Genomic DNA, 25,281 nt, shown 5'->3' with positions numbered 1-25,281 from the left:
GCAGTCAATAAACAATAAACAAACCTTGGTAACCACTCAATTGGACAACTAATTTACCAAGAGACTAGCTATCAATATTTTTAATCAACTAACGAAAACATGAATTACTGAAGTGGAACTTTAAAGAATAAATGGCAAATTTTTCTTGCATGTTATATTTTTGCTATAGAAATTTCAGCTTCTTCTAAATATCGTATTGTCGTTTCCACTCTAGTGGAAACACTTTCTGAAAACAACCACTGGTAAAATACAACCATGAATTTTGTTGTTTCCGATCTTGAGAAAAGAAAACATAAAAATTGTTACAATTGTAATTTTCGAAAATAATTTCTTTCACAATTAAATATTGCTTCCCTGTGGTTTTATTATACAGGATGTGGGAAAAATAAGCACATTTCTCAAGCAGGTGCAAGGGCTTAAAGCCTGTCTAATAAAAGTGCTTTGTGAGGTTGTGTATCATTGCGTCGTGATGGTTTCCATAAGAAGAGGATTTGAATAATAATTTGATATAATTCGATTCTCATTCCCAACGGAAGTTTGCTTATAAAAGATGCAATAAGTTTGATCCAAATCGGTCACGTTTCAATTTGAGCCAATTGCAAAAAATAAACCGTTCGAACTTCAAAGTTGCTTGAAGCAATACTTTTCGGAAAAAATTCTACGATAGAAAACAACAACACATGAGAATAGATTTAAAGATTGTTTCAGCTATTTTTCTCAGTTGTGTCACCATGTGGGAAGTGAGCGACAAGTGTTGGTTAAATATTAAAATTTTATTATCGTGTGATTTCAATAGTAGTTGTATAATTAAACCCAACACTAGCCTTGATATTTCAAATTTGCGACTGTAACACAATAATGTATGCAAACGATAAAAGCGAAAAGGGAAGGCGATCTGAATAAAATCATGGCCCGATTTTCGATCATTTTAAAATGGCTGCTACTATTTGCTTTGAAGCTTTTGGGGTCTCGGTGGTCTTTCGTCCATCATGTGACCGTGACAATTCTTACCTGATGGAACCTGGTTTACCTGTTCTTCGTGCAGGTAACAATAAAAAAAAATCACTTAAGACGAGTAGATCCAGCCATCTTTGTTTATCTCGAATAGTGGTCTTTTCCGTCCGCGTCATGGTCGCTTTTTGTTGTATAATAGGGCCCCCGTTATATCTGCTATTTGAAAATGATAGGAATTTGCATGTACCGGAAACGTGAGTTGATGCCAGATCGCACTTTTAATCTGGAAAATAATGAGGCGGAAATTGGTTGAAATTATCGACATTAATGAAAGTTGCTCTATTTGTCTTTTTGGAATTTATATGATGACTAATGACACGTTCAAAATCGTGACCATTAGCAGAATGAATGGGCGATATTAATTTTGGTAACATTGGCACATGGAGAAATTACCGAGGACCAGTTTATATTACGAAATCATTTTAGAACATCTCCGTTAGGAAACTGCTCTTTAATTATATATTTGTTACGTTTTGCGATATTTAGTGTCATTTTGACTAATCTTAAGCGATAATTAATTACACAATGCTCTCACATTATCTTCTGAGGAACCATATTTCATCAACATCTTTCTTACGCCATATATAGAACCGTAAATACACGTTGTACAATGTTTGAAGGAGACAATCCACAATTTCGTCTCATATACTTGATAATCTTATGTACTCACTAATTTCCCAATTTTTTCAGAACATTTAGATACAGTTACCTTTGGAAAAAATCAGCACTGTAGCAATAAAATTATGAGAACAAAACCAGATTATTCCTACATTGTTGTTTAAGATGTCATAAACCTCATATGTGAATGTAGTAAAAGTCATTGTAACCGGTGTTAACGATAAATATATACAGAGTGTTTCCCTTACGGCGGCTCTATATTGTCTAATAAAAACCCTTCCGTGACCATAAATTCACTGATTTGATGTGCTTTCATTGAAATTATTACAAAAATCCTCATTAAAACAGTCCACCAGTAACGTCATTAAAGTTTTAACAACGCAAAAGCATTTTAATATTGATAATAAAATAATCGATGCAAAAGCTGCTTGGAAGGGACGTTTTATTGGAGATAAAAATTAATGACATTGACAGAAGTTGCTATATAGAGGTGTTAGATATAATAAAAGACTCCCACGAGTGTCACCTTTGTTTACAAATACCAATTGTTTTTAATAACTTAATTTTGAAAAAGTCAAAAAGTCGACACTAATTGTGGGAAGCAAATGTAAAAATTGAGTCATCTTTGCTGAATTTGGCATCGCCAGAGGGAAACATTGCCAAATTATCCAAAGGTGAAGAAAACAGTATAAAATGTTTTATTTCTGGAAAGTGCCTTAGCCCTGTCTGATCCTCAGAATAATGGAGCATAGCTAAAGGTTAATTTTTTTCGGTTTTAAATTACAGATTAGACGAAACTAAATTTAATTTAAGATTTCTAGGACAAGTCTCCGAAACGAGAGTTTTGTCTGGCAGACTTATAGGAGCCGCACCATTAGAAAGTTAATTATTTTCGTCGTCAGGCAATTAATTGGTCTTATTCTGTAGGTGTTGAAGATGGTAGGTGCTCGGATCTTGTGAAAGATAAACAAGTTTCCATTTTTACAAAACCTTACAAATATTTTGCTAAAAGAACTTGTTTATTTATGTTAGTTTTAATGGTGGTGTGAAGATACGTCGGTTGATTCTTTTTGAAAGATTTTTGATTTGCATGGCTATAAATAGGTTTTTGCAATGTAATGAAGAGGTGTTGCTTTTTCAATATTTTATGTTTGTCGCTCACTTCATCTAGCTGTTGTGTCGCCGACGGCATCCAATGAAAACCCATCATTGGCGGACATAAAAGAAATGAACCAAGATCAGCGACCGCACAATCTTAGACAGGTGCTTTCTGTTTTCCAGTCTAACTACTGCCTTCGGTCATACTGAGATTGTATAACTAAGAAATCATACAAGCGTATGTCGGTATGAACGAGTACTGTAGTAGTACCAGCATTATCTAATCGTCACGCTCCTTGAACATTTACATCCAACTTTTCACTAATGCACTATTGGCATCTATAATTTGCCATAAATAACGAAATTATCACATCTGAAACCCTTCAAGCTCCCTCAAGACGTATCAATAACAGGGTTGTTCTTTAATCTTTCGTCGGACGCCACTTAGACGTTTTATTTCACAAGGGTTTACTGTTATTTTTAACCCTGATAAAATAAATAACGACCTCGTCTCACACTATCTTAATGCTTCACAAGTCATCAAGTGAGAAAAAGCTCAAAAACCAATTTTTACATGTCGAAATTCCGAGAATTTGCCATAAAACTATTTCGGTTTATTGATGATCGCATTACGATCCTCTCACGCCATATATTCTAATAGTTGCGTAATTGGTCAAAATCATTCCACAGCGTAGGTGCTTTTGAAAGCATCAATTTTGGAAATTGGAAAATGTCAAACTGCTGAAAGTTGTCCAGACAACAGGCAGACGAAATTTAAATCAAAGAATGAGATCGAGTTTTGGAGTGTTGAAATTGGGACAATGCAACGGAATTTTCGATTATACGTAGGTAATTTCGAACGGTTCTAAGTTATTGTATAAATATGTAAATACAGCCCGGAGCCGATTGAACCTACTAATGATAATATTAGGTAATAGTTGATTGCGGGCTTAGAATAAAAGCAGTAAATAGTGCTTATGAAACAAGGATTTATCTTCGGTAATGTATTCTGAAGAAATCAAATTCTTTTAAATCAGTATCAACGCGAAACAGGTGTGCGATTGCAGTCATACAAACCTGTCCCAACATAAAATTGGTACATTATGAAAAGTGATCAGGATCGCACTGATTTCAGCGTATCCAGGCAAAGGATTGTGTTGTGTAGCATGAATCGACTCTCAGACTCAGACGTTGACATATAACATGCTTTAGATTTATTTTTTGTTGAGACCGGTTCTACAACTGGTTCACTTTCGAGTTTTATTTTGCCCACGTATTAAGTACTTGTTTTGTGTTATTATAGTGGGATTACTACGCATGCGTGCCTTTACGAATATGTAAATTGTAAACTCAAATCTTGTTGATATTAAATGGTCAGGTAACGCAAGTTGTTTTTTTTATCATATTGATGTCTCATTATGACTTGGTGGTTGTTGCCAAACCAAAAAGTTAATGGTGTTGCAAATTTTTTTGATTTTTCACGCCCGCTTTCATATTTTTAATGAAACCTGCAATGTCGTTAAAACTGAAATTAAGTAACGACTTAATGGTTAATGAATCGGTTTATCGAGACCGTAAAATGGAAGGTGAAATGTCAGAGTTACAACTTTGCGTTGGCTGGAAGTAGTGTTAGTGACAAATTATGTCACGTTCTAAAAACTTTAAAAGCTTACGGTACAACTGACACGGCTGTACTACGTTCAATAAAAATATTATGCAATGTGTGTATACCTACATAAGTGGCTAGTCCGGTTCTGCACTGAAATATACAAATAAAATATTTATTAGTTTCCTGGACTGGAAATATGGTAGGCGTTTTTCATTCATGTCCAGCACCAGCTGGCTAAAAATTTGATTATAACTTATGGTCACACATAAAATGCTCCTATTGTCAATTCTGTTTCGCCTAAAAATGGACATCTTCAGCAGGAAGTCGGACCCTTCCTTAAGCTCATTATTAACCGTTAAACTATTACACTAATACGGTAAATTAATACGTTTGCAGCCCGAAGGGAAACTAATAGTAGCAGATTGTCATTTTTAATTAATAGTGTTATCGGTGTTGTATTTCAAGCATGATGGCTGACGAAACCCTACAAGACTTTAGAAAGGTGCGTGCCAGTCTGGTAAAGAGAGCTGCACGAAGGGTTCGAACCCCATTTTCCGGTGAGTCAACAATTTATTATGCACTCCATATGACTAAAACTTATTTTTATTTTCTCATTACCCTTCGCAAAATCATTTATATTGCATGCTGCTTGCCATTGTCCCATAGGTGCGGCTCGACAAGCCAGCCTACCACCACGATCTCCATCATTTGCATTTTTGGGCTTGTTTAGTACATTTATTCCTATGATGCATCCAAATTCATAGCGGCTTTTCACACCCCTATTCTTTCAACCTTAATCTGCCATTAGCCGAAAAGTGGAATTTAGCAATTGTCACGTTTTTCTCCCTATGCCCCTTTTGACTTTGTCACGTTTTTAGTCAAAGGTACAAACTTCGTGATAAAATTTGGGTGTTCTTTTTTCAGCTCGATATGGTGAACCTGGAGAGGAGATGTGATTGGGTACAAAAATTATGCTACGGAATGGGTCACGTTTATAATGATCTTTGTGCGGCTATGTGGTTTTCTTATACTCTATTTTATCTGCAAATTGTTTTACAAATGGAGTCGAAAACTGCCGGTATTCTCATAATGACAGGTGAGTTCGATGCCCACTCCTAATTGGTCCGACTCGATTAGTGACCGATTAAGAAATCGAAAAAAACCCGATTGAGGTGTACAAAGTGAAAACCGCAGACCTTGATTTTTACAGTTTTACATAAATGGACACATCGCATTATTTCCTACTTAATGTGATCAAGGTTTCGACATTTCAGATATCGATGATATCATAATGGACCACAACGGAATAAAAGAATGTTTTTTACACCTATAGTGGAGCGACTAAAAGGTTCTCAAATCTATTAAATCAAACGAAATTGAACAAAATATTTTATAATTATTTGTTAGTCACCAAAATTTTCATCTGAGCTATAATAAAAAAAAACTGTTTTACAGTATTTTGTAAGTTGTGACAGAAAAACATTCATTCATAAAGGTTTAATTAAAAAAATAGGTATATGAAATTAAACTAAAACTAAGAGGCGTATCTTTTGATCTTAAAAATCATTTGTAACATTGGTGTGGTGTTAATTGTCAATACCAGACGCAGTAATAAATTTAAATTATGAAACTCTAGTAATTATGCTTTGTGAAATATTTTATTTTTCTGAATAATTTGAATAATGTGTTGGCAGAAGATTTCTAAAAATCTTTAAAGATCTAAGTTAGAAATTGGAGGATTTCTTTACGTATGAAAGTAGTTTTAATTTAATTTTTGGTAGATTCACCGTGTATATTGTCATTGGGTAAAAGCTGGTGAAAATGTGTTCTCCTTGCTATTGTTGCAAAATTTTCCGAGTGTTGTGCAAAAGTATAGTTTAGCAAACAATGATCCTAGTTGCGGTAGTTTTATTGATTTAGTTACATAAAATATACTAGGGCATTTGTGTAATTACCATATGAATCGTAAATCTCGTAGGCGAGCGATTTAAATAAATATGATTTAAATAAGTAATAATTTCCTTTATGATAGATGGTGTCTACAACTTTCCGTTTAATGAAATCATAAAAGAGAAGTAGCAAGGCTATCAACTGAACACCTGCAAAATATTTATTAAAATATAACAAACCCGAATTAAGATTCAAGGATAATGTGAGTTGTATACATAAAGCTATTGCCTATTATTACAAATTCCTTTGGACGTAAACAATGCTAGATATCGCATTTTAATCTCGTAGACTCGTTATTTAAGTAAACAAATTGTTTCATTCAGTAGGTTTATAGTAGTTAAGTCAGAGTAGCGCTAAATAGCGATGTGATGTTCTACCACAACCTGATTTAAATGAGTTACTGACCATTCAATAAAGACGTAACTGTTTTCGTGCAGCTTAACCCACAATTTAGACAAACTCAACTATACACATTAACTGTCCTTAATAGTACAAAACGACATGAAGGAAATGCTGTTTGTATAAGTTATGGTTGATCAATTACTGTTACATGTAATAATCACCGTTACAAAATATTTTTTCGAAAGTGAATATTATTTAATTTTATTTTAATCAAATTAAAGAACAATTTCTTCACAACTGGTTAAACAAAGCTACGGTCGAGAGGACCGTTTTTGCTTCGTTTTACCGCCAATTACCTAATGTTAGCTAAATATACAGAGTCAACAACAATGATGTCAAAATTTAGTGTCTGTCTTCCGCGTTGTGACGTTTATTTATTTACGACTATTGCTGCACCTCATGCGGGCCTTTAAATTTTTAATAAGAAAACTTCGACTATAAACGAAAATGGCATAAAATAAAGTTTTCGGTGAAATTTATGTCATTGTTGAAAAAACCTGTTTTGAATAAAATAAATAAAAACCCGCAGAGCCACAAAACATGGATTTAGAAATAGATAAATTTTTGTGTCAATGCTTTGTTTGTCTTGACGCTTGACGAAACGTTAGCGAAAAAATGATTTGCCACTCTTTACCACGGATAATTACGTGGATATAAACCGCGAAAGCGCTATATTTCACTCGTCTTCTAATTTAAATTAATGGCTTCTCGGTGGAAAAAATACTACAATTCGGAGTGACGTGACTAATCGCCGGTTTGTTTCAGGACAAGTCGTAGACGCGCTGGCTACTCCCGTAGTCGGCTGTGCCGTGGACCGCACTGGTGCCCGGAGGGCGTGGCATTTAGCAGGTGCGTCAACATCTTCACGGTCACTGTGTATATACTCTACTATAGTATAAGACAGTGGCGTTCGTTCCCACTCACCCCCGAGCTATTTTTCTAATATATGCACATACATTACAACAGTAAGAAAATTTTAATTTGTGTATCTATTATCTACGCATTATATGGAAATTTATGCAAGTATCCGATTGACTCGCCGCGTGATATCAAAAGTTTCGGCAGGGTTTTATTGCGTGTCCTATGGATACATTAATTCAATTTAGTCGTCGAACTAATTGTATTACATATAGAGAAATAAAAAATCTTATTGACACAACTACAAAAACCTGTCTGTCTATATTAGCATGTTATTTACATGTAAGCATTGTGTTTCCAGGAACATTAGCGGTGTCTGTTGGATTTTCTTTGATTTATTGTTTAAAACCAACTCCGCTTAACACATGGGTGCTTATCGACTACGGTTTTGTCATAAGTCTCTTCCAAATAGGTTGGGCCATAACCCAAATATCCCATTTGTCCATTATACCGGAAATAGCGACTACTCATAGATACACTTCTGATTTGACCGCAATTAGGTAACATGAATCATTCATTCAAATCACATCGTACATCACATTTGCTATTACAGTCATGAATTAATTAATTAATTGCGAATTGCCTGAACTTGAATCATCAATAACCTTGTTTTTAGATACACAGCAACTGTTTGTTGCAGTATTTCCGTATATTTAATAACTCTTATAGTTTTAAAAAATGATAATGACCCGAATAAAATCGGTCCTGATGATTTTTACAAGTTCAAGGTAAAAATCGACTCATTTCCTTGTTAGAATCACCAAAAATCTTTTCAGGAAATATCTTTGATTATAACTTTAATAGGAATTTTCGCCTCGCTCATATTTTACTGTGGGGCACTTACGAAAGAGGAGAGTCAAAGTGACTATGAGATAATCCCGGAAAGTGAATCAGATTCCAGTGGTTTGGTCACAAATGAAGCAGTCACGCATTTTTTGAAATCATCAATAATTTACAAGGTTTCGTTAATGTACAAGAAGAGGATTATCGCTATAATAAATTTCTAACTTAGCACTTTTCCATCAGGTATATGGCTTCAAGGTTATTCACGACGTTAACACTTATTTATATTCCATTGTATCTGGATGAAAAAGGAGCGAGATCGGAGGACACGGGGGATGGGATTAGGCAAACAATAGCAAGTGTTCCACTAGTCTGCTTCGTGGCTTCATTTCTGACTTCTATAGCTCTCAAATTCAGGCTTAGACAGTGCAGCGATAAGGTATCGCGTTCCGTTTTTGGAAATCGCTACAAATTTGTTTTTAGGTAGTCTATCTGTTCGGCATTATATTGGCCTTAATTGGAAGCGTTTGGATAAAATTAGGGTTTTTGTTTCGATCGGATAGTCAATTATATGTAATTGCCTCACTAATAGGTAATGGTTGGATGTTGGATCATTATCATATCTGGAATAATCTTGATCTTGCTGCAGGTGTAAGTGGTTCTGCAACTATGGTATCCAGTTTATGTTTAACTGCAGAATTCGTTAAAGTCAATGGTTATGGCGGGGCTTCTGTCTATAGCACAGTAACATTTACGGATAAATTAATATCAGGCGGTGTCGTTCTTCTCGTGCAGAACCTGTATGACTTTTTTAACTTTTAAATCCAGTTATAGCATTTTTTATTGCAGCCAATGTACGCCGAAGGAAATGTGCCCACACTTCTACGAAGACGTACTCTCTTACGTCTGCGGCATTGTATCATTAATAGGTTTAGTCTCATTAGCGACACTTCACTGCCGCTTAAATTAAACACTTTTTACGACTCATGTATTTATTAAAGAAAAATTACATAACTTCCCCAATTTGTTTTATTTGCTCGATGACGTAGTCCATGTCCGAATAAGTCGGAACGGGATGACAAGTGGTAATCATGCGAAAAAAATTGCAGAAACCTCGATGAACCAAAGGCGAATAACCTATCATCAATTTGCCACTCTTCACTAATTTTTCTTTAATTGCGGGAGCCACCTGCAAACGATTGTTGGATTTGTTTTTTATAAACGAACCACTTACATTGTTCATTTTTTTCCACCATTCATCGTCTTCTTTACCGTCGCGCATCTTACGAGGGATATACCAAAAGCAAACCGCTGTTGTCTCGAAACTATCCTGAACCAGTCTAAAACCCTCCAAATTTGAAATTTTTGTCTTAAAATAACTGAACAAAATATTAGTTTTGGGCCGTCTTAACTTTAAGATACTTTACTTAGCACACTCTATTGCATTATCCACAAGGTCTTCAAATCCTGATTTTCCTCGGGCTTTCCACATTACCCACAATTTGAAACCGTCGACCTAAAACTTTTTGAGTAAATTTTGGAAAATTTTGCCTGGTACGTACTTTGCGGCCGCATTGTATACTCTTATCCCCTGTATCATACGAGACATCGTAAAACTTATCTTGCTGGAATAAATATACAGCTGAAGCTGAATTACATTCATGAAGAATATTCTAAAAATAGACCCGTTAATATAAGTACAATGAAATATATCCATCCTACGTTATGTCTTGTTATAAATATTGAGCATTGCAATGGAGCACCTAACATTTTGTGTGGGTTCCAAGCAAACGAGTCCGATCTAGTAAAAATGAGCCAAGCAAAAAATCAGTGACTAATACAATTTTACGCTCACCTGTGCGATGCCTCTAGCCGTTCCTTATAATTTTTAGAAAGTAAAAGAGTGCCTCCATAACAAGCCTAAAACAAATTCAAATTTGGATCGAGTTTGAATAGTCTATTAATTATTACGTCGATGTGGAGCCAAAGATTGTGTCTTTCGCAAATATCTGCTATCTTATCTAAAGGGTCTATCGCCCCCACGACCGTAGTCCCAGCAGTAGCGTTGACAAAAAACGGGACATGACCCATCGCCTTCCTCGAGATGATTGCCTTTTCCAGCTCTTCGGCAATCATCCGCCCGAAATTATCAGTTTTAATCTTAACTAAATTATCGGTGCCTAGACCCAGCCATTGGGCGCTCTTTTGGAGAGAATAATGTCCCTGAAATAGTTTTTTAATCACTGTCGCCTAATTGTACAAAATGACTTGCTTCTTCGGAAGTAAAAGCGACCAAGATTGGTAAACCATGAAGTCCTTTTGTTTTGGTCTCGGGGAATTTTTTGTACCGGGCGAGGACCATCCCGTACATGTTTGATATACTACCGCCTGGGGAAAAAATCCCATCGCCTTCTTTATAACCGATTAATTTTTTAACTTCTTCTAAGATTTTTAGCTCGATTATGGAAAATACGGGGGCGACTTCAAAAGTGTGCTGATTCGTATTCAATGATTCAGCGAGCCAAGTTGCACCAAGACCGTACAAATCCGTGCCCCCGTATAGCTGGTTATGAAATTTTGCACTATTTGTTTTAATGCTGTATTTTATAATGTCTTTGCAAACCGCTTCAAGTTCTTCCAAATTCGCACACGGATCCGTCAAGGACAAATCAATTTTATTCTTTCAAAATTAATTATTAACAAAACAATATAATAAATTCAAATCAACTTACCTTCAAATCTTGGGGATCTACATATTCAATGACTTTATTAGCTTCCTGAGGATTTAAAATATGTTCCTCTTTTATCAATTTTACTATTCTATCCAAAAAGTCAAAAACGTTTAATGTATCCATGGCAAGTATCATCCAACAACTAAAAGAACTGGTGTGCATATTAAACGAAGCTATTTACATACCAGAGCCGTAATGCCGATTTAACTTTGCTCTTAGTACTAAAGTCCCTATTTACTCAGTAAATATTTAGCCTACTACTTAGTCCGAAAAACCTATCTCGCATATGCTATTCCAGTGAAATCATTATTATTTCAAAGTGCATTGTGCATGCAGATCTAGTTGCCAGGTGTTCTAATACATATATAATAAATTTGCAAATGAGTTTGCTATTAATTTTCCATAAAAAAAACATGTAGCGGTTTAAGAAGTTGGCGTTACATGTCAAAGACAATAGATATGAGTGGTAGTATATAAAAAATGACATCATGATAATGACAAGGATTAAAAATATAATTAAAAAAGATGATGGCAAAGTTTTCAGTGCTCTTCACCATAATTTGCTAAGCAAATATTCCGTGTGTAGATTTAGAAAGAGATAAAAATAAAACAAATTAATACTTCATTGCCACACGATATTCTTTATTTTAAGACAATTGAATGTTTCTCAATAATGTAAGAAATGATAGCGTATTTACATATATTACAAGATAAGTTTCGTAGGTCATACAACACAGAATACAGCAGAAATAAAATAATTTGTTTCCTTATCACGTCTGTAGTTAACAAGAAAATCTTCAAGACATGTTTTGAACGTCAAAGAGGTCATAACACTTTGATGATATAGTTGTAGCAGAAAATGGGCTTTTGATAAAAGATAATTCCGATCAGATAAATAACATCTAGTTTTTGTATTACGGTAAATGCACATAAATGAAGTACCGTTTTGTAAATATGATTGTTTACATTGCAAATAATAAAGTAATAAAATTTAACGAAGAGTAATTTATGGTTCATTTGAAAAAAAGTAGAATGTAAAATGTTACTTCTGGACCCGGACACTTTGCGTCTTAAAAAAAAGGATAGAATCCTAGAAATTTAGCTGCTTTTCCCTCAAAAAGAATTAATTTTTATGCACCCCAAAAGTACCCAAATATCAAAAATTGAGCACACGAAAAAATAGGGTGACTATTAATTACTAATAATAATAAACGCGGTATCAATTTTGCATCCAAGTGGGCTGATGCACTTCCGTCTTATCATTTCTGACATTTGTGATAAGAAATCATGGCCTAGTTGATTCGAGACCGATGGAAGAAGAAAAAAACAATATATGAAATGAAATGTCAAATAATAATAGAAATTTATGTCTTTGAAACTTAAATGGAAGTATTAAGATATCTTAATGGGTTTTGTCGGTAACTAATAGGTATATTTGGCTGGCTTTGCTTTTATGATTGCCAATAACATGACAAAGTACTACGATTTAAAGGTATTACTCACATGATTGCTAAACGGAGTTTTCAGATATTGTTGTACAATAATTAGAGATCTTACAATTACGACTTACTAATTACAACTAAAATAAATGTATTTATATACAATTTCGGCTAGCAATAATAGTAATAAATCTAATTGAAATAAACAATTTTTTGTTTGAAGTAATTGACCTATCATTTCCTGATTTTAGGAAATTTTAATAACTGATAAGGAAAATTTATTTGCTTTGTCTAATAATATTATTATGGATATTATAGTGACCTTTTGTCTATTATTACAAAAATCTTTTAATTTGATAATGACCCAATGACTAAGACGGGAGTATGACATATGGAAGGCGTAAAAAAGTGTGGCCAACCCATAAACTTAAATTTGCTTATTACATATATGACATAATAGAGCTTTGTTAAGTAATTATTCCACAAGTCATCATAAAACACGAATAAAAATGACATTAAAGCAAAATTGCAATCTTCTCAACCACCCACCGCCACTTTTAAATCAACTTACCATTATTTCAAGAGTTGGCAACCCTGCATGTTTACAAATGTATTCGTTCCATCTCTCTCTAAAGATGACTGTTTAGAGTGAGTGATTCAATTCTACAACGGTTGTTCTGGTTTTTGTTATCTTTATTATCTCTTTTCTATGATCCGGGTTATATGATTTGGTAAGTGACATCCCTTATCAGTTATCAAAAAAAAATTGCGCGGTTATTTGAATTAAAAACATTTGAAACTGAGGTTACATTCTTCACAGCCACCTGCCACTCCCATTAATTTTAACCGAATACAAAATTAAAATGTTGCTTCTTTTTAAGGTATTATGTTTTTGCTGTATCTTCTTGGGTGCTTTGCGCTCCTGGTTTATGCACAAGGACCCCAATATGACAAAGATGGGCGACCCTACAATGCACAAAACTCAGTTTATGACCAAAATGTACCTTACGCACAGGATGGGCCGCAGTATCAACAACCCCCTCAAGGACCTTTGTACAACCAGGGACCCCAGTATAATCTGCAACCAAATACTCCAGGAATTTACAATAATGACGGTCTGAATAACGATATTTTCTACGATTTTAAATGTCCAGAACACTGGGTTAGGTTGTACCAGTCGTGCTATAGGTTTATTAGGTCGCCGTTAAGGCCGTATGAGGAGGCAAGGAGGATATGTCAAGTATGAGTTTTTATTTAAGTAGAGGAGTAATCTTTAAGGCGGGTTTTTAGGCCTTTTCTCCTGACGATGGCAGATCGGATCTAGTCTCAATTGGTAGTACAGAAGAACATGGCTTCTTGATTAATCAGTTAAATGCTTTGGATCCACAACACAGGAGGTGGTATATAGGAGCGTTCCAACAGTCGGCTAATTATTGGACTAATGTTGACGGTTCTCAATTAGTAAATATGGAAAATGCATTTTTGCCGGTTGCGGAACCCTATGGAAAAGATCATCTTGCGTATAACTTTTCCGCAGAGTTAATGCATTGGGGTTTCCAGCCTGTAAGAGGCGATGAACATCTCTTATTTATATGCGAGGCTGATATTAGAAGTATTCAACGACTAGTCGGAGATGGTCGGACTTACACCTACGGTATCGAAATCACTAATCCCGAGCAAATCCCAAGAGGTCCTTACTTCATCCAACAACCAGTTGACGCCACTTTTGATAGTTCTAAAAAACAATTATATAACGATATCAGTTTGAGGTACTACATTATATTGAAAAACGGGTTCTGTGTATTTTTATTATTTTTTTATTATAGTTGTCTAGCGGGTGGTTTCCCAACCCCTACATATGAATGGTTCCGCGAAGACTACGAGGTCGACAAACTCATCGCACGAAGAATAGACCCTATCAGTGATTCTCGCTACACGATTAGTGGCGGAATGTTGATAATCCACGAACCTGAAGAAAAACGCGACCATGCGACATACCACTGTAAAGCTTCAAACAAATTCGGAACAATTATTTCCGAAAGCGTGCAACTCAATTTCGGTTTTATCAAAGAATTCGTTTTGAAACGGTCCCCCGAATCGGGGGATAAAAATTGGGGGAAAGCCATATACTGCGATCCTCCGAATCACTTCCCTTCAGTTCGTTATTCTTGGTCACGTGACTATTTCCCGAATTTTGTCGAGGAAGATCGCCGAGTTTTTGTATCGTATGACGGGGCTTTGTACTTTTCGGCTTTGGAAACTATAGACAAGGCGAATTACAGTTGTAGTGTCCAGTCTGAGTTTTCCGATTCGGGAAGAAACGGTCCATTTTTCCCACTGATGGTCAATCCTCATTGTGAGTTTTGAACTGTTTGGAGTTTATTTGGGTTAATTGTGATTGTTGCAGCTCATTATCAGCAACTTAAGTTCCCAAATAACTTCCCGAAAGCTTTTCCCGATGCACCTATCGCGGGGAAGGAAGTGCGTTTAGAGTGTATGGCTTTTGGATAGTAAGTTGCAATCTTGTGATTTGATTGGAATTAATTTTTTTCTCTAGTCCTGTTCCGAGTTATAATTGGACAAGACGGGGGGCACGTTTACCAAGATCTGCGGTCTTGTCAAGTTATAATAGAGTGTTGACAATCCCCCATGTGCAGGTAGAGGATCAAGGAGAATACATTTGCAGGGCATACAATGACAGGGCCAGTACTGAAAATAGTGTTATTTTGAATATACAAGGTTAGCGATTTTGTCAGGAATGGACTTATAATTCTAATTACCGGAAAATTCTAGCCGAACCTAACTTCACAATTCCATTAGCTGACAGACACGCCGATAGTAAAAGTGAATTGGTTTGGACTTGTGAGGCGTTCGGAATCCCCGATGTTAACTACACGTGGTGGAAGAACGGACGACAACTAGGTACCCACCATTCTAACATTAGAAAAATTAAACTAAATTATTATTTTAAAAGTCATGGGTTATATGGATCCTGAAGAACGCGACCGAATCCGAATCCAAGACAATGTATTGACAATAAGATATCTGGATCAAGAACGTGATCCTGGAATGTATCAATGCAGAGCTACAAACTCGCTCAAAACAAAATATTCATCTGCGCAACTGCGCGTTTTAGCTTTTAGACCTACTTTTAAAAAACATCCTTTGGAGGCTGAAACTTATGCAGCTGAGGGGGGAAGTGTGACAATAAAATGTAATCCAGAGGCAGCTCCAAAGCCTGAATACGTATGGAAGAAAAACGGGAATGTTATACGTAAGTGACCAAGTGGCGACCTTTTGAAAAACGAATGACAAGTAATCTTTAGATTCGGGTGGACATCGAAGAATTTTAGAAAACGGTAATTTTGTTATCAATACGGTATCTCGTGATGATGAGGGCTTGTACAGTTGCCGTGCAAGAAATCAATTTGGAAGCGACGAATCGAAAGGACGTTTGATCGTTTTACGTAAGTTTCTTGTGGTAATAATAGTAGCACCGTGCGATCAAATAAAAAATAAATTAGAGTAGGCGTCGATTAAATTCTCCAGTTGGCAACAGATTGGCTGGGAATCTGGGCTGGAAATTTTCCACACAAACTAAAAGTGAAAATGACCATCCACCGTTTTCCTCTTGTACAGCAATAAAAAATTTCTGCTCCAAAGTGAACATTATTTCACTCAAAAGGAATAAAACGCAAACTTGTCAAAGTTTCCGCTGACATTTGATGTCAAAAATCAGGATTGCCATCTGAAGAACTTTAATCACCGCCTACTCTAATTTTTTTTTTTTTTTGATCGTATGGTATTATAATACACGTGGTTTAGGGGGGCCACGTTTGATTGAAAGTTTAACTCCGAAAATTGTAACGACAGTCGGTCGTTATTTTGATTTACGATGTCTTGCTGAGACTGAAGAAATGTTAGATATTGCGTATGTTTGGAGTCATAATGGAATTAAAATCCGTGATATAGACATAAAAAATATGAATTATCGTTTGGTAAGTGATTTCCACATTAGTAGTGTGTTACTCAATTATGGAATTTAGCGAATCGATGGTGGTTTTCTATCAGTAACAAATGCCACATTTACTGACGCTGGAGAATACGAATGCACTATAAAATCTACAGTTGGTAAAATCTCATCTAGGTCGGTGGTGGTAGTGGAGGGTCCTCCTGGTCCGCCAGGTGGCGTTACAGTTTCTATTCAAAAGAGTTCGTTTACGTTACAATGGACCGATGGTGCGACTCATGGTTCCCAAATCCGGGGTTACACCATTAGTGGTCGTACAAACTGGAACCAGACTTGGATCAATATCAGTTACATTGTTGATGTTCGAGAAATAGACAGATATACTGGCCAGAAGGAAGCTATCATTGAAAATGCTTTGACTCCTTGGTCGACTTACGAATTTCGTATAGCTGCTTGGAATTCTAGGGGGATGGGTCCACCATCGGCTCCAAGTCCACGTCATTCAACACCACCAGACAGGCCATATATCTCGCCATATAACATTGGAGGTGGCGGTGGCAAGATTGGCGATTTGACAATTACGTGGTCGCCACTCAGACAAGACGAACAGAATGGTCCAGGCATTTACTATAGGATATTCTGGAAACGTAAGGATCAAGAAGTCGAATTCCAGACTCAGGAATTAAAGGAGTTTGGAAATACTGGAATGGCAGTAGTGCACATCCCACCACAGTATTACTACACTGAATATATAGTTAAAGTGCAAGCTATTAATCAAATAGGTCCTGGACCAATCAGTCCTGAGCATGTCATATACTCGGCCGAAGATATGCCTCAAGTTGCGCCACAATTGGTTGTTGCAAGATCGTTTAACTCAACGGCACTTAATGTGAGTTGGGTACCAATTGACCAGACAAGAGAAAAAGTCAGGGGCAAGCTTATCGGACATCGTGTAAGTAATTGTTAGAATGGAATAGGTATATTGTGATGGTTTGTGGCAAATTTATAGATCAAGTACTGGAAAAAAGGCACCAAAGAGGAGGAAAGTGTTTATTATTTGTCACGTACGACAAGGCCTTGGGCTCTTATCGTTGGTTTACAACCAGACACGTACTACTTTGTCAAAGTTATGGCATACAACTCGGCTGGTGAAGGACCAGAAAGTGAACGTTTTATCGGTAATTATTTTTTCGTGCTATTGTGATTTTATACTAATTTATTTGTCTAGAACGTACATTCCGAAAAGCACCACAAAAACCACCATCATCGGTTCACGTCTTTGGTATCAATCCATCGACTATCAAAGTGGTATGGCGGTATGTCCAACCATCTTTGGAGGAAGAACCGCTCAAAGGCTACAAGGTACGTTGGTAGTGTTTTGTTAGTTTCGCTCACAAGTCTTTCTAGATTCGTGTATGGGAATTCGATCAAGACATAAGTACAGCGAATGACACTATAAAACCATTCGGTGGTAAATTAGAAGCCTATGTTAGTAATTTACAGCCTGGTAAATCCTACAGAATGCGTGTTCTCGCATACTCAAATGGTGGCGACGGCCGTATGAGTTCTCCTGAAGTTAAATTCCGAATGGGTGGGTTCAATAACAATAACAATAATTGATTCGTTCACTTGGACGGCTTTGCTTAGTCTTGCATGCTTACATGAATTATTTTACAGGTCCACTAGCATATTACAGAAGTGCTTGTGAAGATGTAAAACCATTTGCAATAACAATCGTTATAGCATGTCTGCTTCATTCTCTACTAACAACATGAAAGTCCAATTTTTTGTTATGTTTTTATTTTGTTTAATTCGTCTCTAAAAGGCCATCATATTTTATGTAATTCTGATTTAGATGCTTGAGATCTGAACTTGTGCCTTATTAACAGGATTGCATCATGTAAAACGTACCTGTAATCAAAAATCATATTTTAGCAATATTTTTTGTAATGAGGTGTTCAAATTTTTTTTGTGCTTGTACATCATAAATCCGTCCAACACAAGGTTGTAATATGTTTTTTTATCTATATTATAAATAGAACTATACAGAGTATCGGTGTAATTTTTTAAATAAATTTTTTTATAAAACTGGTTTTATTGAAATCCTCATTTGTATCGTTCTGAATTGGCTCGCCTGGTAACTACTAGGTGGCGTCACGTGAACTTTTACTGCAGGAGTAAATCTTTTCTCCAATAAAATTTGCCGTAAAATCTGGAGGTGAGACAATAGTAAAATTTCTGGTTGCAAATGTAAATACGTTGATTTGAAATGAGTCTAGCAAACAAGCCACATTTATTACTTTCAATTTTATTTTGAAAGTAAAACTTTCACCTGTCTTCATAGTTTATTTAATACTGCGGACAGAAAAGGATGGATAAAAGTTGCAAAAACAGGCAATTGTGTGGAATCAAAGATAAGAACGTTTTCCCGTAATCATGATCGATACAATTTTCAGAAATGTATTATTGGAGATTCCTGGAAACAATTATATTGTTTTCATGTTAAGCCTTTGTGGTAGAGTTGTGTATGATGTGCACGTTTGTTGTGGTTTATTGTGGCTGGAATTCAGTAGCGTTATATCTTTATCATTAAAAAGGGAACGTGTCTGTTTCCAAAATTAGTTTTTTCCAATAAGATTAAATCGAGCGTATCGGCGATTGGACCTATGCGAGTTAATTAAGGTTGCTGAAGGCTATAAATCGTTTTTAAAAGCTTTGCTCAGACTGCTACAAATGAAAGACGTTATAATGGACAAAGCAATTTTTAACAATCATAAAATTTCGACGCTGATTGGAAAAGATACCGAACTGCTGACACTGGATTAGACGGTCTAAACCTAGATCTGCGACTATATACTATAAAAATCCGCCATTCCAATAAAACTGACTCCTTTCAGTGATTTCCATTTTATTACGTCACCTTTCTGTGATTAAGCCATGGCGCAAATTTGGTGGAGGCGCCGGGTATTCATAACCGCACCCTTATAAATTCACACTTTATTAAAAATTTATTTCAACATTTCCCTACAGAAAAAAGGTAATGAGATGGCTAAGTTGTGGTGATGCAACTGGCTTTTTGTTATTTCTCCCAATTTTCGCTGTCTTAAAAACAAACGGCGATAAGATAATTGGGTGAATTATAGATTTGTCAATATCTGAAAAAACACAAACTAACTTCGACTTTGTTACAATATTTTATTTGTGTTGTGTACCGTTCCATCAACTTAATTAAGTGGATGTCAGTTTCCACTCACCTTGAAAGTGTTTTTATTATTAATTTGCACTTGCAATGTAACATAAGCAGACTATTGAGATATAAATCACCTTGGCGTTTAATAATGCATTCCTTATTACAGTACTCCGGTTAAATGTTGTATACAGTCGTGTTAGTTATCAAAGATATTGGTATGATAGTATTAGTTGGAATTGAGTACAAGTGCAATCAAACATATAATTCGAGCGAAGTCAGTCGAGTGAGGAACAAACTGAATGTTCTGTTGTTGACTACCATGGTTGAGTTGGTGGTTTCAAGTAAATAGTTAGATGTTAAAAAAAAACGTTAATTGCATAGTAGTAAAATAAATTCCTAGGAGATTCAGTTGAAGACTTTGAAAATGTCAATATTGGAGTAAATTATAATGGGATAGTATTCTGCCTTTGGTTCATCTCCTTAGAGGCATTATTAAAAACATTATTTCTTAATAAAGTTGTTAATGTGAGCTTTGGAACACAATACCGTACTTTGTAAACAAAAATTCTTTAATTTTTGCGAGTTAATTAAGTTGTTTTTGTGTGAAAAAATGGTTCTTATTTAGGCAAAAGCAAGTCGTCATTTGTGCTTCAAGGAAACAATAAAAAAAAGTAAATAATCATTTTATGAAATCCTCGTGTAAAATATTTTTGTACAGTCGATTAATAACATTCTTTTGCTTGATATTTTTAATTTCATGATTCCTCTGATTTCTACATTATTCTCAATTATTCTTGCCGCTGAAATTCGTGAGCGTAAAAATTATTTGTTGTAATAATGTTATGAGCTCAACAAAGAGTCGAAATGATATTTGGTTTGATTCTAACACCGTATGGAATGAGAGTATCAATTGTAACAATAAAACGAGAGAAAGTAAAAGTAATGTGACCGTGCAAAATCATCGATTGAATTGTGTGTGGTGACAGAGACAAGGGAATAGAGAGTGAGCATGTCATACAGAATAGATGAACGAGGAGCTATCTGGAGCAAGAAAGTGGGCCACTAGGAGCAAGGGAGCTACTAGAGGGAAACGTTTAAGCTGGATGCGCTGTGTCCATCTCGACTCAATTTAGAAACGTTGTCTTAGTTAGGAATTAAATTAAATGAGCCATACTATGTAAAATTTGTTAGTGTCTCTAAAGGGAATCCACATATCCCTCGTCTCCCAATTAATTAAGAATCTTGAACAAGAAACCGTTTCTTGGCCGGTGTTGAGGTTTGCATTGCTTCGTAGGGAAATCAAGCGAAATCACTAATGACCTTTGCTTGTTAGCCAAAATCGCACTATCTTCAGCAATGTCAATTTGTTTCGCTTAACAAACGCACCAAAAGTAACATCTTTACATTTGTAAAGATTATTTATTTAGATGTCTAAATAGATATTTGCATTTTATATCCAACCTAAATATTTGTTTAGGTTTGAAAATATTTAAATGAAATACTTCAGGTCTCGAGGTTACTTGAGGATAAATCTCTTAATATATAGGTCAGGGATGCTTCCTCTGTAGATGTTTCATGCCGTAGGAAAACAAAACAAAAATGTTAAGACGCTACCGATACTGAAAACAAATCAAACACTATAACACTGAAGACGCTTTTATAAATTAATTATCACAAACACAAAGTGCTCCAAGAAGAGCAAATACAAATTTAGGTCAAATATTTTAGCTTAGAGCTGATATAGTAAAAATTGGTTTTTGTTTCCTTTTTGTACAAGAAATTATGCTTGAAGTACGAAAAATGCCGGTCGAGGGTATTTAAAATTGCGAAAACTTTGCCAAAACTCTAGACTAAAAGTTTACTTCTTGAATAGGTATGGAAATTATTTAAATTCAAGCAAAGGTGGATTCTTTTACCTCATAGTAGAAAATTAGTTTTTTCGAAACAATTTTAAGTAACTTTTTAGAAACTAAGGCAGAAGTTGTAAATTTAATTTGAAATTAACTTATCTCGAAAAGTGAATTCTGAATTTTGTATCGCAAAATATTTTCAATGAGGAACATCTTAAATACCATTATACCCAATTAAAAAGGCTGAATTTTAGAAAAGTTTCTTTTCAAGTTAAAATTAAACTACATTTTCATATTCTTCACAAAAGGTTTGCCTAAAATTTTAATTGAGTTTACGATAATTCGCCCTTAGGGAAGATGTAGATTGATAGCGTAAAAGTGAGATAGCTTGAGTGACATCTAGTTAAACCGTTGCAGGTGGAAGCAAACATCAAATAATTAGGGCATTAATAACGCTTAAATTTGTTTATATTAAAAGCACGAGCCTTAATTTATTCATCATTTTAAAATTTGACGCTACAAATTTAACGAGCTTACCATAAAACGCTTCAACAAATTAAAAATTTATACCAAAGAAAATTCATATTTAAATTTGAGCACATTTTTAACCCAACGCCAAATACTTTTTATAACTCCCTCACTGAACTTTCTTGATCAAGGGCGACTTATTTTCATACATAGAAAATATTTTTAGAAAATATCTTAGTGTTGCAGACTGCGTGATAAAGCTTACTTACCCGGCACAACCCACATGCACATATTTTTGTACAGCTTTGTATTCCACAACAGTTTTTGTCAAAGTTCATGCATGCCTCGAAAAGCTTATTTTTTTATTATTTTAGCATCAGAAATGAAGGAAAATATGTTTTATAATATACTGCTAATCAGTGGCGCAGCCAGAGACAGAGTGTAGGGGGTTTACCTATGTAAAAAATTTCAGGCACTCATTCGACTTCACAATGTGACTTCACCCGTGTTTTTTATCTAATTTTTTTATTAAGCAATTTTTAAATTAAATTTATTATTTTATTTGACAGTTAAAATTTTTGTCATTTGACGGGTGGGGGACCCAAATTGGTTGAAAATAGCTCAAATTGCATTCAGTCTCAGTATGATAAAAATGTAGCATAAAATGTTACTAGAAACCGTGTCACAAAGAGCATTTTATGAGCCACCGAAATAGAAAAAAGCTCTTGTGCTTTTTTATGCGCTTTGCTTTACTTATGCTTTGTTCACAATTTGTTCTTATGCTCTTTCTCTTCCTTATTATGCTTTACTTTCTTATTTGCTCTTATGCGCTCTCTTTCATTCTTATTATACTTATTAGAATATGTGCACATGTTTTAAAGTTTGCGCTTTTATGCGCCCGCCATCTTTTATTGCTTATTTGAGTCAGTGTTTGAATTTGAATCAAAAATTGCCGATTATCCGGGGATCAAATCCGGATCTACCTGCCGGAAAGAGGGACCTTATGGACCTTAGACGGACCTTAAACCACCACGCCGCCGACGGTTTCAATGTTTTAATTCAATATATTCATACAGATTTACACAATATTTTTCATAAAATTATTTCTTGCATTTTTGCAACTTTTTTGTACTTTTCTAAGTCTCTTAAACCCTCAAAGAATTCAATTCCTTCAAGTTTTTAATTTTTTCGATTTTGTCGAAATTTTGAGCAGAGAGGTTTGTTTGGTAGCGTTGGAAAACATATTTAATTTTTTATCATATAAAAAATGATAATTGTCTTACGTTAAATAGTTATCGACAAAATTACTGATAAATTAAAAATTATACAAAATATTAATTCAACATAACTTCTAAACGATCAAGAGTTTTGAAAATGTCAATTGTTTTTCGGAACAATTTACATGTGTATGCATAAAAACATTATAACGTTTGAGGTACAATTTTTCCGCATTTTACAAAATAAAAGAGTAAAAATTTGTGAATTTTCTAAATTTGTGACAATTGTATACAAAATTCGAATGTTTAATTTGGTTTAATTTAGTTTTATTACCACTATAAAATAATTTTGCCTGATTTTGTTTTAAAGAGGAAGAGGGCGGTTTGACCCCCAAAACCCTCCTCGCTACGCCACTGCTGGTACTCATAACTGTTACTCAAAAAAAAAAATTCAAAAAATATCCTTTGTAAATGAAAGCGTTATAGTAAATTTTGTGAAAACTATGTTGATGTGATACAAATTTTTGAATTCACTCAATTATTGTTCCCAATATTTTAACAAAATTGCAAAAGGAAATTAAAAATTGGCGGATGCAAAGGATTATATTTAAAAATTATGCGTGATTAATAATAATTATGTATATGTATATTCTATAATAAAAAAACATAGTAAATTAAACTTTTGAAATACGTTTTAAAGCAATAACCATTTCTATTCAGTTTATTTTACATTTACAAATGTGTATTTCTGGTGGATGCGCAGGGATAAATATTATGCAATATTATGTTTTTTAGATAATTCATCGTATCATATTTTTACAATTAATATTCCAAAATTGACAATGAAACAGACTTTTTATTGTTTTACAAAACGCTTGGTAAAATTCTAAAATATTTTTGCAATTTTATTTGTCTTTAAGTAACAATTTTTATTATAGATAAAAGCACTGTGTTGTTTAAAAAAATATCAATACAAATGTATTGTTTTAATAATTTATTATTTTTTATGTTGTAAAAATGTAGTAAGTAAGTAACTGGTAATATAAAATGAATATAGCACGATTTTGAAATAATGAATTTGTTTTCTTTTTGTTTTTATATATTATTTTGTTAAATAAAAAATAAGTGAAGGTTTTATAATGAAATAAACTGAGAGATATCTTTTACGTCGATTATTAGTTTTATGCAGGTTGTGTTAAATTTCTACTTGATTAGTTTGGTGGGTGTGTCCGATAAAGTTCAGCATTTTATTTGCAAAGTTTGTATGTATTGGCATTTTATTGATATACTGTTACAATAAAGGAGTAAAAACGTGAGAAATACTTTCGTGTGTTAATTGCAATATTATTTTAGTACTATTACTAAAAATTGTTGTAGTTGTACATTTTTATTCCAGATACGTACACATGTTAGAAAGTTTGCTTTTTAGTGATTACTACAATTTTGCAATATATAAGACGAAAACCGAGTTCGTTGTAAATTATATTAAAGAGAAATAAGAAAGTTGGTTGTGCACCATATATTAAGTTTGGGTTTGGAGCGTATTGTAAGGAATGCAATATTTCGGTATAGGTAGTTATATAACATAAATATAGGAGTTGTAGTTGAGTGGATTTGGTTGGTGAAAGAATAATGCGTTGTTTGTAATATATTGGTTAGCTTAGATGTGAGATATAGGAGTTAGGTGGTGGTGGCGCGCTGCTCGGAATGCAATATTTAGAGTTGGGGGTCTTCGCGCGAAGGGGCAAAAGAGGGTTATTAATTCTCGTTGGTAAATTTGAATGTGGGAGTTTGTATCCTTTGTGTTCGCGTTTGATTTTTTGAAGAATCGTCGAGTTGGTTAGGACGAAGTTTCAGGGCGGTTGGTTCCGCACTCGTGGCCGTAGGCAGTGTGCCGTCTGTGTGCGGCGGCGGCGGCGTGTGCTGGCGGCGGCAGCCCGAATCGGCATACCCGGGAGAGTCGCGCGCATCTCTCCGGTATCGATCCGCCTCCGATGCGGAGTCGACCTGCTGAGCACGGTCA

At 34.8% G+C, this 25,281-nt stretch overlaps 3 protein-coding genes across 7 annotated transcripts; 2 read left to right on the top strand and 1 right to left on the bottom strand.

Moving 5' to 3' along the window:
• Nucleotides 1-961: 961 nt before the first annotated feature.
• On the top strand, nt 962-9,404 carry LOC123006243 (major facilitator superfamily domain-containing protein 12-like). Of its 2 annotated transcripts, none has more exons than XM_044400572.1 (11): nt 962-1,045; nt 4,805-4,896; nt 5,264-5,435; nt 7,457-7,540; nt 7,911-8,109; nt 8,226-8,337; nt 8,386-8,579; nt 8,636-8,831; nt 8,876-8,984; nt 9,042-9,192; nt 9,242-9,404. In XM_044400572.1, exons 3-11 carry the CDS (start codon nt 5,270-5,272, stop codon nt 9,360-9,362), a joined length of 1,332 nt encoding a protein of 443 aa, XP_044256507.1. In that variant the 5' UTR covers nt 962-1,045; nt 4,805-4,896; nt 5,264-5,269; the 3' UTR covers nt 9,363-9,404. The 2 variants fall into 2 exon arrangements, with proteins under 2 accessions (XP_044256507.1, XP_044256506.1); XM_044400571.1 differs by lacking the exon at nt 962-1,045 and adding an exon at nt 4,332-4,715 and having other exon boundaries at nt 4,782-4,896.
• Nucleotides 9,367-13,230, bottom strand: LOC123006242 (acidic amino acid decarboxylase GADL1). Of its 4 annotated transcripts, none has more exons than XM_044400568.1 (10): nt 13,135-13,230; nt 11,125-11,266; nt 10,665-11,072; nt 10,364-10,615; nt 10,248-10,312; nt 10,115-10,193; nt 9,955-10,065; nt 9,820-9,908; nt 9,627-9,771; nt 9,367-9,581 (listed from the first exon to the last, which is right to left on the bottom strand). In XM_044400568.1, the coding sequence occupies exons 2-10, from the start codon at nt 11,257-11,259 to the stop codon at nt 9,399-9,401; spliced, it is 1,467 nt and encodes a 488-aa protein (XP_044256503.1). In that variant the 5' UTR covers nt 11,260-11,266; nt 13,135-13,230; the 3' UTR covers nt 9,367-9,398. The 4 variants fall into 4 exon arrangements, with proteins under 4 accessions (XP_044256503.1, XP_044256505.1, XP_044256504.1 ...); XM_044400570.1 differs by having other exon boundaries at nt 11,125-11,275; nt 13,135-13,162; XM_044400569.1 differs by lacking the exon at nt 13,135-13,230 and adding an exon at nt 12,628-12,805 and having other exon boundaries at nt 11,125-11,275.
• On the top strand, nt 13,176-18,621 carry LOC123006241 (contactin). Its single transcript, XM_044400565.1, has 15 exons — nt 13,176-13,294; nt 13,445-13,803; nt 13,854-14,332; nt 14,390-14,919; nt 14,971-15,073; nt 15,121-15,302; nt 15,357-15,485; nt 15,538-15,837; nt 15,890-16,030; nt 16,389-16,561; nt 16,610-17,485; nt 17,543-17,711; nt 17,762-17,895; nt 17,941-18,124; nt 18,211-18,621. Exons 2-15 carry the CDS (start codon nt 13,450-13,452, stop codon nt 18,306-18,308), a joined length of 3,852 nt encoding a protein of 1,283 aa, XP_044256500.1. The 5' UTR covers nt 13,176-13,294; nt 13,445-13,449; the 3' UTR covers nt 18,309-18,621.
• Nucleotides 18,622-25,281: the final 6,660 nt, after the last annotated feature.

Source organism: Tribolium madens, unplaced genomic scaffold (genome assembly GCF_015345945.1).
Source record: "Tribolium madens isolate multiple individuals breed KSU strain unplaced genomic scaffold, Tmad_KSU_1.1 Scaffold_2;HRSCAF=44;Tcas5.2_LGX, whole genome shotgun sequence".
Lineage (NCBI taxonomy): Eukaryota > Metazoa > Arthropoda > Insecta > Coleoptera > Tenebrionidae > Tribolium > Tribolium madens.
The sequence above is the reverse complement of the archived record's forward strand: the minus strand, read 5'-3'. Positions and strand labels throughout refer to the sequence as shown.

Excerpts from the sequence above, each read along its gene's own strand:
- LOC123006243 (XM_044400572.1), top strand. The coding sequence starts at position 5,270 with ATGGTGAACCTGGAGAGGAGATGTGATTGGGTACAAAAATTATGCTAC. Across the intron at positions 5,436-7,456 it reads CGGTATTCTCATAATGACAG|GACAAGTCGTAGACGCGCTG; the intron begins GTGAGTTCGATG and ends GGTTTGTTTCAG. Across the intron at positions 8,338-8,385 it reads ATGATTTTTACAAGTTCAAG|GAAATATCTTTGATTATAAC; the intron begins GTAAAAATCGAC and ends AAATCTTTTCAG.
- LOC123006241 (XM_044400565.1), top strand. The coding sequence starts at position 13,450 with ATGTTTTTGCTGTATCTTCTTGGGTGCTTTGCGCTCCTGGTTTATGCA. Across the intron at positions 17,486-17,542 it reads GCAAGCTTATCGGACATCGT|ATCAAGTACTGGAAAAAAGG; the intron begins GTAAGTAATTGT and ends GCAAATTTATAG. Across the intron at positions 18,125-18,210 it reads TGAAGTTAAATTCCGAATGG|GTCCACTAGCATATTACAGA; the intron begins GTGGGTTCAATA and ends ATTATTTTACAG.
- LOC123006242 (XM_044400567.1), bottom strand. The coding sequence starts at position 11,286 with ATGCACACCAGTTCTTTTAGTTGTTGGATGATACTTGCCATGGATACA. Across the intron at positions 10,616-10,664 it reads TCGCTTTTACTTCCGAAGAA|GGACATTATTCTCTCCAAAA; the intron begins GCAAGTCATTTT and ends AAACTATTTCAG. Across the intron at positions 9,772-9,819 it reads AATGCAATAGAGTGTGCTAA|TTATTTTAAGACAAAAATTT; the intron begins GTAAAGTATCTT and ends TATTTTGTTCAG.